Source organism: Homalodisca vitripennis, chromosome 1 (genome assembly GCF_021130785.1).
Source record: "Homalodisca vitripennis isolate AUS2020 chromosome 1, UT_GWSS_2.1, whole genome shotgun sequence".
Classification (NCBI taxonomy): Eukaryota; Metazoa; Arthropoda; class Insecta; order Hemiptera; family Cicadellidae; genus Homalodisca; species Homalodisca vitripennis.
Genome location: NC_060207.1, coordinates 135,697,601 through 135,710,149, shown reverse-complemented (window position 1 = coordinate 135,710,149; position 12,549 = coordinate 135,697,601). Strand labels below are relative to the sequence as shown.

At 32.6% G+C, this 12,549-nt stretch overlaps 1 protein-coding gene across 1 annotated transcript in view; it reads right to left on the bottom strand.

Moving 5' to 3' along the window:
- The window catches only part of LOC124353304 (suppressor of fused homolog), a 34,664-nt gene extending 24,193 nt beyond the window's left edge, over nt 1-10,471 (bottom strand). Inside the window, exons 1-3 of the mRNA XM_046803201.1 lie at nt 10,157-10,471; nt 4,247-4,339; nt 598-776 (exon numbers count right to left, since the gene is read on the bottom strand). Coding sequence (XP_046659157.1) covers nt 598-776; nt 4,247-4,339; nt 10,157-10,308 — 424 coding nt within the window. The 5' untranslated portion in view covers nt 10,309-10,471. The remainder of the gene's footprint in view (nt 1-597; nt 777-4,246; nt 4,340-10,156) is intronic.
- Between the last annotated feature and the right edge of the window lie 2,078 nt (nt 10,472-12,549).

Below are 12,549 nucleotides of genomic sequence, written 5' to 3'. Positions count from 1 at the left end.
ATTTCACTCCTGTGAGATCGGAAATTGTCAGTCATTGTAACTACTACACACAATAGCTAAGCACGTAACAACTAAAACTACTAATATTTACAACCACAAAATAAAATAATGAAGAAGAATCCAGCATACAATAATATGATTACACTAAAGCATAAAGAATTAACAACAAAAGATCGAGTCAGCTGATAATGTAATGTGACAATTAATTGCGAAATAAAAATGCATAGACCTCCAAAATAAAAATGATATTCATATTAATTATCTCCAAATATACTAGGGAATAAAAAAACATAAAACTTTAATCATTTGAAGTCGTATTTATTTAAGAAAACAACGAATATCAAGGAGATAATATATTGCCGCCTGTTGCTTTTTGCATATGTCACCGACTGCAATATTTTGCCGCCTGGCACTTTTCAGACACGATCTATGGCGGCAATATATTGCCGCCTGGCCCGGAAAGGGTTAATGCGATATTGGTAAAAACTGCAAATAAGATAATTATGTGGGAGAACCAGCAAGATTCTATAATACACAGTTGCGTTTTGCCTATGTACACAATTTTATGTTTACAGTATGTTTAACTGCCCAAATTACCAGACTGGAAGACGTATTTGGCTAGTGACTGCATGAGTGTGGCGGGCCAGGTGGGAGGTGCAGTCTCACTCGCTTCCCGCCGTAGTCTAAATGTCAACTCAAACCCAAAACCACTTGGAGTCTCAGGTCCGGTGACTTCGTGTACCCGTCCATCTCCATGAAGGTCCGACAGTCCAAAGCTGGAATTCAACAAGACCTTTATAAATAATAGTTGATTAATCAATCCTTTGGATCATAGGATCTGGTGTATGTGAAAGAACCAGAACATACTTTATTGTCAAATAACATATTTTCAAATATGAGCTTAACTACATAAAACACATGTGAATTGTAGCTAACATAATAATATTATGTTATTGGAGTATCCCATTTTGTAGCATAAATAAATTATAATACACTGAATTTGAATTTATTGCGTCTTCAATAGGTTTTGGTTCCTGGGGAATCTTATTAACCCTTTGACCTGATAGTTTTAGCACAGGGTTCATGTTTTGGTGTTATTATGGCTTAAATGTTTTTTTGTTTTTTACTCTTAAAAACTATGATTATGGTCATGATTTAATAATATATGCTTTGTTAAACATAAATAACACAAATTGAGTGGGTTTTTTAGTAGTAATAAAGACAAAAAAAATGAAAAACAGATGATTTGCATCTTACACTTATACAAGAACAAACTGATCTCTCTATATCAGTAAATAATGTGTACATTTATATTTGAAAATAATCTTTTTTTTATTTTTATTGTAGTTCATATTCTTATCTTTTATGCATATACGTAGTACTTTGTGATCAGATGTTCCTAATTCCATGTTGACAAATCAGATTTTTTGCTATATATTTGTTAGTTAAATTATTATAAATGCGAATTTGTTATTTTGTGGAATTCCTGTTGGTTCCAAAAAGCATGCTAGTAAACCATTAGTATCAAGTAACACCACAAACTTTTCTTTACTTTAAAATCAACTGTGATGCATTAATTTTTTCTTCTTTTTTCTAATAGCAATAAAATTGTAAATAATAATATAATCATACAACAGTAATTATAAATATGAAGCTTCAAATACCCCTGTACAGTTAACAGTAAGTAGACCTCTTCTTACTGAAAAAGCTAAATGATCCTTAACTAAAATACATGAACCTCCACCTTGTATACCTATTTCTCTTTAATGACTATCTGCTAACTTATAAATCTGAATAGTACTTAAAAAGTAAGTCTCAACTAAACGAAGCTAATATGCATTATATATGCAACATCAATATTATATTCCTCCGAAACTAACTGAAGTTCGTTAACCTTAGATGAAAACCCACTTCCCCTCTAAAAAGATCTTTACTTTTGAACAGATCTGTTTGTATTGATTTGCTGTGAATATTACAATTTTAATATGAAGTATTTACACTATTGCATAATTAACAGTAGACTGAGTCAAGGAAATTATAAAATTTTGATAATTTACTCATTTGCTTGCATTTTTTAAACATTGGATGCAGTTCAGGTATTCTGGTTAAATTACTAATGGTCATACGATTAGATTCTGTATTGCCATGGGGTAACATTCCTAAAACTATAATTATCACTACAATCACTATTTACAATTATGACACTGTTTATACTGCACTAGTCTAGTTACATGTTGATGAATGTTTCCTTGATGCAAGGGCTATTGTAGATGTGCTGATTTATTGAGACTCTGAATAGGATTACTGTTCCTACTAGGTCTTGATGCACTGGGTGTGTATAAAGGAGGAAATTTCTTCATGGAAGCTAGATGGAGTGAATTCCCTACAGCCAAACTGCTTAAAATAACGTAACAATAACATCTTTTCTTAATTATTCAATTTTGCAATATTTTTGACTGCATATTTTCACCATATACATTTAAACTGCCATAATATTTCTTCAGATGATGAAAACTTTCATCAGTACAAGTTTTGTTATATTTCTCAATGACCCGGTTCAAAGTAGTAACACCACTCTTATATAGGTGAATACTATCTCTGGTCAGTCCACAGTCTGTGACGCATTTAGTCAAATCTAGGTACACCACACCATTATATTGACATAAGGACCCATTATTATTGTTTACCCTTGTTAGCATTGAGGGCCATACGTCTCTTCTCAAGACAACCTATTAATTATGATTTTAGAACTACGACAGTACTCTTTTGCCTGAATAATTATATTTCCTAACCTTCCCATTGCATAATCTGCATCTAAGGTTTCGATCTCATTGTTTGTTCCACATGTATGAAAACATTATTAGACGACACATTGTTTGCAATATCACTGAACTTTTTTCATGACTTAAAATGGGTTGGTCTTTTAAAAACTTTACAGATCCATTTGCTATTAAAACACATTTTACAACTTAGTCACCTGTGATAAGAAAAGCTGTGTTGAAACTTCTACAGGTGGCTTATCGTAATTCTTTGAAGTGATCACACTGTTTATTATTATTATTTATACATTTATTTTTCTGTTTTATAGTGGTGAGGATCACTATTTTCAAAAGCTTTAAACCTGCTCTCTTTAATAATGGAAAATTATTTGTGTAGAATTCTAGTACTAGCTTTATTTGTGTTCTTTTTCCCTTTTGGGTTTCAATTAATATCCTCTTCCTTACAGGTGTTCTGCAACTATTTTTATACCTTCAGCAGGTATTAATATACATATATCTTTTATTTATTACTACAATGATCAGTGTAAACATCAGTTGTATTTATCCTTAAAGCGCTGAAGAACATTTGGCCTTGGTTCAATTAGGGTGCATTTAAAGAATTTAAAAAGTCTGTTTTTACCAAGTTACATTTATTTTCCATTTTTTACAAATAACAAACTCAATAACATGGTTTTACACATAGAAGTACCATATACCTGAGCATGCTATATGGGTAAATTTGCATGCCGCATCTCACATTGTATGGTGAAACTTCAATAGAAGAATACTACTGGTTTATTATTGATTTTTCATGCGACACATAATATAACATACTTCCTGACAGTAATAAATCAATGCATTTATGCATTTCTACACTCTTGCAACATTTTCGTGAATTATAATGTACATGATAAACTAAATAAGATAATACAGATATTCCTGTATGCTGTGTTTAGTCCAATGCTGATGGCACGGACATATCATTGTTGCCCCTTCAGGGCTAAAAGACATTTAACCAATTGTATTAAGGCACTGTACGTATTCTTGTAATTGTGGAGGATCAAAGACAATTGGACTTTTTTGGTTCACACTGTAAGCTCTGAAAACTAAGATTTATAGAATAAGAAATCACTTACTTCACTTAGGTTCAACTGGGAGGTATAAACCAGCCAGAAGTGAACCTTCCTGGGCGACATAAACTTTAGGATCTTAACAAGAACAGAGGATATCTCATTTTTAGACAAGATAAGACACATAATCTTACAAAAATATTTTGAATTGAACTAATTGTTGGATTAAATTATATGAACATAAAATAAGCATTAAGAATAACACCTTATCAGTTGTGGCCTAAAATAGCTAAAAATTCTCCCAAAAGGGCCTTTAATAACTTTTTCATTAAAAAAAAAAAACTGTTATCTGTATGATAATTACAAAATACAGAGTATAAATACATTTTTCACTGTAAAGGAGTAGTTTTAATTTACCTTATATAATGCCAATGTGGAGGTATATCCAGTTCAACGTCACCAGGATTAGCGTACATGCTGATATAATCCAGAGGATCAGGTCCACCAAGCCTGTAAACAGTTTTATTACCCTAAAATAATTTGTTAATTGTAAATGCAAAACTGGTAACGAAAAAATATTTAAAATTTTGATACTATTAATTGCCAATTAGAAAAAAAGGTTTTAGAATTCTTGATAACTCTTTTGGAGCAAATTATAAAGCCTGGGCTTAATTCAAGTGACAGATTCAATGACAATCACTCCGAAAAGTTAAATAATTTGTACCCTCTCCATGTCATACCCCATGGAGAAAGTCTATCTCATCTTCAAAGGAGACTTTTTTCCAGCTGAAGGAGATAACAAAGATCTTCCTAATATTAATGGGCATGAAGTCTTCTAAACTCCAGTTCATCTAACCTCCAGATATTTTCTTTTAGCACCAAACCCAATCCCTAGAGTTTACTATTTCGATACAGATTTTCATAATGTTAGGAAAAAGCAATACACTGAACAACAGATAGTTGACATCAGACATAAACAAATCAAAAATATAGAGGCCTAGATATGAACCTTGCAGCATGCTAGAAGTCACGACAAACTAGTCTGAGAGCACTAATACCTGAGTCACCTAAGGTCCACCTAACCAAATGTCTTGGAAAATAAATATAAATAACATCAACCTGGTGTGTGTGTGTGTGTGTGTGTGTGTGTGTACACGCGCGAGCGTGTGTGCGTGCGTGAGTGTGTGTGTGTGTGTGTGTGTGTGAGTGTGTGTGAGTGAGTGTGTGTGAGTGTGTGGGTGTGCGTGTGTGTGTATGCGTGCGTGTGCGTGCGCGCGTGCACGTGCACTAACTTCGTAAAACACGCTCTATTACCCAAAAAGTCTGCAATAGTTATCCAATTATTTTTAAAGGAAAATTTATAAAGAAATTAATTAAATAAAGGAGGACTAATTTTGTAATGCTTAAGGTTTAAATGTTTTACTGTCTAAAATAAATTATTAAAATGCAAAACCCTATAAATAGTTAAATTTTGTTAATTTTTAATAAGAAAAATGTCACATAATAAATATCATTTATAGTTAAAACTGAACTGGGTGGCACAAAACATTGTTGGACAACGGTAATCAAGTATGACAACACTTTACGTTTAAATTATCATCGTTATCGTATTTATAAGTTTGGTTTGTTCTAGGTTATAAAGGCTGAAAAGAGAGAAAGAAAAGGAAAAATTTGGAGGTAAAATAATAACAAATAACGAAAGAAAAATTAATTAATGTATATAAAAAACAAGATACACAATCGTATCAACAAAATGACATTAAGAGAAAAAGAGATAGAGAACAAACAGCTAGAGAGGCATGTTGATTTTACTCAAATTTATAATAGTTAAATAAGGTACTTTCCAACATAAAATAAATAGTTTGGTTATGTTATAAAAATTATAAATTGCGTCACACATATTAAAAAAATAACAATTCTTAGTTACCTTTTAGTTTTTTGGTTTCTACCCAAATTATTTTAGCACAAATGAAGAAATCCAAAAATGGCAAATGTATCAATAAGATTCAAACTGTGAAAAAATTATTAATATATAAAATACAATTAAAAAGTAAAATGCAGGAATTTTAGATGTAAATATAATATCAAATTTAAAACATAATAAAAATACCAAAATTAGTTTTCAATTTTGTTTTCCAACATGCATTGTATTTGCATACCTCATTATTCCGTTTCATGATTGGTAGGATTTTCCTACATTATACATTTAAAATAAAGACGTTCTTTGTGTTTGTAATCACTGTAAGCTATTTTGTATTTGAGTTGTGTTGTTTGTGTGATAGTGATATTCTGTGTTTTACCTATGGGCAATATAAATAGTGATTACTCTATAAAATTTTTTGATTGTGTTAGAATGACATTCTACGAGTATTGTGTAGTTTTGAGTTCAACATGGAATTTTATATTCCTTTTCTTTATGCAACAAATGTAGCGGCCATTATCCTCTAGCTGAGAATACCCTGTTGTTTCGTTGTTTTAGACAGGTGTAATATGGCCAGATGAGTTTGTAATATTTAATGATCACCCTTGTGGAATTTTATGTTTCACTGATCTGTGCTATCTCGAGGGATGTTTTGTTCATCACCATCCTTCTAAGCATTTTCCATCTGAAAAACAACAAATATTGTGAAGTGGCTAAAGTAAAAATTACCTTAAAATGGAAAATGCTTAGAAAGTGAATAGGAAATTAAAATTTATTAAAGTGTGAAAGCCTTCAAAATAATTTTTTTTATCCACATAAAAGGACCTAGTTGATTGGTCTAATACTATTTTTGCTTCTTCAAAATAGTACAGTACCTATTAGTACCAGATCCAAATTGTAGAAAGTCTGATTACTAATGTTTGAAACACCTAAAATATATCATAAACTCAACTAGGCAGACCACACCAAAATTAACCAATGACATTTGAGGCTGAGTTGCCATATTGCTGCTGTCACCTGTTCCATCTATGGTAATTATTGCCTGTATAATGTAAATTTTGTCTGAAAACAGATGACTAAAATATTTTACCGCAAAAATGTTGATACAGACTAGCAATTTTTAATACAAATAAAATTTAAAACATAAACACGGCGGTTTAGAGGATTCATACACAATCGCTACCATCTGACTATTTTGGTGTAGGATGTAATAACTATAATTTACTAGTAAGAATTCAAAATTTTGATTTCAAACCTTATTCATTTTACCATTATTTAGCTGTCAAGTGTTCACAACAGTCTCAAAAAGTCTCCAATACTATAGGTAAACCTTTTTTTATAAATAACACATTTATACATTTAACCGATCAAGTTCCACCACTTTTCATAATACCCAGGCTGACTATAAGTTTTAACGATTCATTAAAATAATATTACGCACACTACTGCACAGAACGCCTCCTCTCAGATCGACCTTGCACATCGCAGGCTATATGTTACCACATGATAGCCTTTTAAATGCTAATTAGCAATCAATTATTAACATTTCAATAGCCAGTCGAATAAATTTAAAACTAGGTCAAAAAAGCTAAAACATGGATTACTTCAGATTTAGTCCAAGCTATAAGAGAAAGAAATAAATTAATGAAATTGGTGGAAAAGCAACCATTTAATGTGGAGCTTAAACCCCGCTATGTAAATTACAGGAACATTTTAAGCAGAAATTTAAAGCAACCAAAAATATTATTTTTTTTTCATAAATTGGACCGAGCTAATGGGGATTTAAAAATGTTTTGGAGGGGGGGTTGTAAATAAATTGAGTGGTAGAGAGGTTAACAAAGTTTCTTTTCAGCTAAATAAATATTTGCCAAATACTAAATGATTCAATGACAAAATTAAGCTTCAAGTAGCCAACGAATTTAATGAATTCTTTACTAATGTGGGTCAGAACTTGGCAAACTCTAATGGCTCAAATATAAAAATTTTTTTCGATGACCGATCTTATAGGCTTAATTCGACCTTCAACTTATGGACTGTTACAAAAGGTTATACGTTATGTATCCAGTTTGAGAGGAAATTTCGCTCCTGGACACGATTCAATACCTGCAAATATATTTTTTTAAATCACATCATAATGTGAATATGTCAAAACACATTAATTTTGTGAAAAATAGAATCCGCAAGTACATTTTTGCCTTCAGACAATCACGAGAAGTACTCACAGATAAGTAAATAAAACTGGCCTATTTTGCTTTCGTTCAATCCCAACTTTCATTTGGTATTATAGTCTATGGTGCTGCTTTCAAAACTATTCTTGAGCCATATTCAATAATTATTGAACAGAAACAATACTAAAAATAATGTTCTTTAAAAGTACAACATATTCTACAGAATTACTTTTTTCGAGGCAAAACTAATGACTATAAGACATTGTTTATCAAAGCAATTCTTATTTACTTATACACTAATTTTCATACTCTTTTTGCGTTGACAACTTATACTCATAACACACGATACTCGCATCAAGTCGGAATTACAGTTTCTATATTAAAAAAACATTCAGCATAACAAATTTGTATTATATTTCTCATGTTTTGTGCCGTAACGTGTGTTTGAGTTACAACTTCGCTTATGTGTTTTAATTACCTAATCTTTACTGGTTTAAAAACACCTGAAGGATTGGTTACTATTGTTAGATGGCGAAGAATTATATAGACTTGTTGTCCCTTATTATCGCTGAGCTTCTAACCCTTCCTCACTATTTATTGTTATTCGGTTTGTCCTTCACTATAATTACCATAACTAATACTTCATACGACAGTGCAGCAATTAACTAGATTTATACTCGGTTACGTATCATTATAAATGTGACTTGTCAATTGCCTGCATGGTCACTGCTGTCATTGCCATCCAGCCGGAGTAAAAATACATTCTATAACCATTTAATAATCTCAAAAATTACAAAACTACTATTTTTTTACTTATAATATCGTTTGTTCTATAATTAATTTCGAGTTCCAATATTCACGACCAGAGCCTAGCACATGCCTAGGCCCATGTAGGCTCTTCCCAGTTAATATTACTCTTCTTTTTCAAATTTTAATTTCAAATAGAATTACTACAAGGTTTATATAATAAGAAATAACAAACTATGTATAAGTTCCGTATTATTACACTCTGATACATGCTTTCAGACACTGTATGTACTATATGCATACGTTTGTTACACTACGTGTATATGTACTCGTAAATGTGTTTTATTGTACTATTTTTGGGAAAATAAACCATTTTCATTTCATTTCATACGTATATACTTGATTTGGAAAAAAGTATCAAATTTATTCAGTTGTCAGGCAAAATTGAACAAAACTTTCAAAATGAACGGGTCTTTTGAAACACTCTGATCCAGATCACTCGTTCACCTAACTGACCCGTTCGAATTGAACGACACATCTCTAATGGCCACTGCCACTGCACGGCTAACCTCAAAACAACAATGCTTCCTGGATACATCTATGGCTACATTAATCTGTTTAATTAATATTTTACGCTTAGAGTTCGACACTTATATATGCCTACACATAAAAATATATAGTTATAGAATAGGTAAAGTAGCTGCAGTGTAAACAAAACTGTGAGAACGAGATACAATCCACACAGCTGATAAACAGAAGGTGCTGGTCCCACTTCCCACCTCAACACCCCGCCAGAGGGGGACCCCTCCTGCGCGATACTGCTCAGAAATTTGCTTCTGCGCAGGTTTATTTAATAATAATAATATTGCCTAAGAAACACTTAATATGGGTAGGGTACGATAAGCGGACCCGGTTTTTTTATATCGAAGAATGTAATCATCAATACCTAATATTCGCATCTCAAATCCTAGACTATCAATCGATATAAAAGTATCTATAGTCCTCAATAACAATCACATGTTTTAAATTAAAAATTTAATATTTACAGTGATCAAACAAATTATTATAACCAAAATTAGGAAAACTGAAGACGACCATATTTGCTCCTCTCACAGTTACAGTTGTATCTTACCCACAAATTTCACATACGTTTTTTGGTACGATTATGTGTATTATCTGAAAGTGTTTACAGCTGTTGATATAGATTAAGTTAACTGTTCAAAATAATTAATCAGTAACGATTGGTTATATCGATGGTTATGATTCACTAATATCGTTTGCCAATTTCGATATAAAAAACCGGGTCCGCTTATCGTACCCTACCCCTTAATATTACATATTTATTTGTTTTTAAGAAGTGGGCAGTCTATTTAATGAACATTTTTATTCTCTTGTGTCTACCAATAACCTCAGGACAAGAGAAATTTTTGGTAACCTGTACATTTTACTAATATTAATGTTATAGTATTATAAAAACAGAATGCATCTCACCAATATTTAACTAAAGCAGCGACTTGTAATGGGTTTGGTTGATCTGGATAAATTCTCCTACAAGCCAAATATAACGCCTCCAATCCAGGAGGAGTTGGAGGAAGAAAATTCATCGGTATATTACGACATTGTAATCTATCAATATCGGCCATTTCACTAATTTTAATATTCTCATTAATTATGATTCTAGTTTATAACATTATAAAAATTCAGTGAACTTCATCATATGAAATATCCTACTTCCCTTTCGAGTTTACATTCCCACGAACATTACTGAACACATAAAAACAAAACAGACGAAAATAGCAAAAGGAATTTTCTTCCTAAAATTGGACTCTGTCCATGAGTGCCAATAGCTGAAAAATAATTTAATACAAGGTAATGAACATACTATAAATACTTTTTAATTGTATTTGTAAACAATACGGCGACAGTTATAAACTTATTAGTCATTTATACATTAAAAACAATAAAATAAATGATTATTTATAAACAATGAAATTTTCATTAATTCATAGTTTCCCATTACCATAACTCGAAACGATAAAAAACTAACCAACTGTGAAAATTAAAGATTAAAGTGAAGACTATGATGCGGTTTTAACTCGAACGAGAAGAGAGAAATCCGTGTTTTTGTGATTATATCTTTATTTACAAACAGTGTGTGTGTGTGTGTGTGTGTGTGTGTGTGTGTGTGTGTGTGTGTGTGTGTGTGTGTGTGTGTGTGTGTGTGTGTGTGTGTGTGTGTGTGTTTCTGTGTACATGGTGTTTGGATGTCAACTTTGGGAGACAGCTTGTCTAGGATAAGAAGAAAATCTTTAATGATAGCCTATGTTGAGTTATACATCATTTTAAAGGTACAGTTCAACTGAAAACCTTGCGCAAACCAAACTTAAAAAGACTATCAGTCGGAAGGACTTGTCGTTTAAAGTTTTTTAAGTGTGTAATACATTTTGCATAAAAAATATAACGAATACTGTACCCGTTATAAGTTGAAGGGAATACTTATTTGAATCAATTCATTTCATAGTAGGTGTTCAAAATGTTCTCCTCCGACGGTCTGGCAATAACATCGATTGAATTTGTAAAATTACACCAATAATAACAAAATAAGATAAATAATAGTAAATATGTAACAAACAAAACATAAAAAGTACCTTAAACAGCAGTAAACAAGCAACAAACGAACCAAGAAGCCAGATCAAAACTAGTTCTCACCCTCATTGCACTGGATCACTTTTAGGATCATTGCACATACTTTTAAAGGAATTCACCCTCGCTGAAAAGGAATCCACAGAAGGAGATACGTCACATTCATATCTGAGATGTCGTGGAAGGCTAGAGTTTTAAGCATTGCTGGTTGTGAAGTATCGTCTTCTGAAAACCGATCTAGCCCGGGTGTCATGGGTAATGGTGATGTCGGTTTCGTTTAGGAGATCAGGACAATCAATTAAGCTAATTACAAGTCTGTAGAGTGTGAGGATATCGAATTACTTGCGTCTTCCGATGCATGTTCGAGTATGTAAGGACCACAAGAGGCTGAGGAAAGTTAAAGTCGTCTGTAGCCCTGAAGATAAATCCAAACAGCGAGTTGGCATGGGAACAAATAATGGAAATTTGGTCGTGCGAACTAAACGAAGATTTCAAATTAACTCCAAGGTCCTTCACGGAATTAACTAATTTTAGAATCAACCCATCGATTGAGTAGTCTGTTATTATGAGTTGGAACTCCGTAAGAATGACGTGGTATCACACCTGTGGTAGGCACATTCAACTCTATGGCGTTAGACTTGCACCAAGCGCTGCAAAATATACTTTTGTAGGTGCTGCGGGGTTTGTTTCAGGCTGTCAATATGTGACCATAAGGACTTGGTATCAGCTTGAATGCTCGCCTTAACTCTCTTGAAGTAGTTGCTGCGACAACGCCTCACAAGCATTTTGCACTCACTCACTTCTTAGCTGACGAAACCTTATGTAGTCCTGATGTGTCTTTCTACTCTGAAAATGCATGTGTGTGGTCTTTTTCATGATAATGAGTTTCTTAAATTTGTTTGTAAACCAGTGCAGGAAATTGGAAGATTAAAACTACCTTGGTAGGTGAGTGCTCAATTACGAGAAGTCGAAGCCATGTGCAAAAGTCCATGAACTGTGCCTCAGCATGAATTAATCAATCTAAAAACGTAAAGTTCACGCTCCTGAATACGGCTAAAGACGGCACTAAGTTCACATTTCCACCAGTCAAGCCTAGTTTTAGTTTCGTGTTTCACAGACACTGTTTGGCGATTTAACCAAATTGATAGAGCAGGATGCTTTTCATCCAACAGCAGATCGACAGCTGCAGCAACCGTAGCGTCATGGTCCGACGAGAATACCAGATCGAGACAGACATTGCG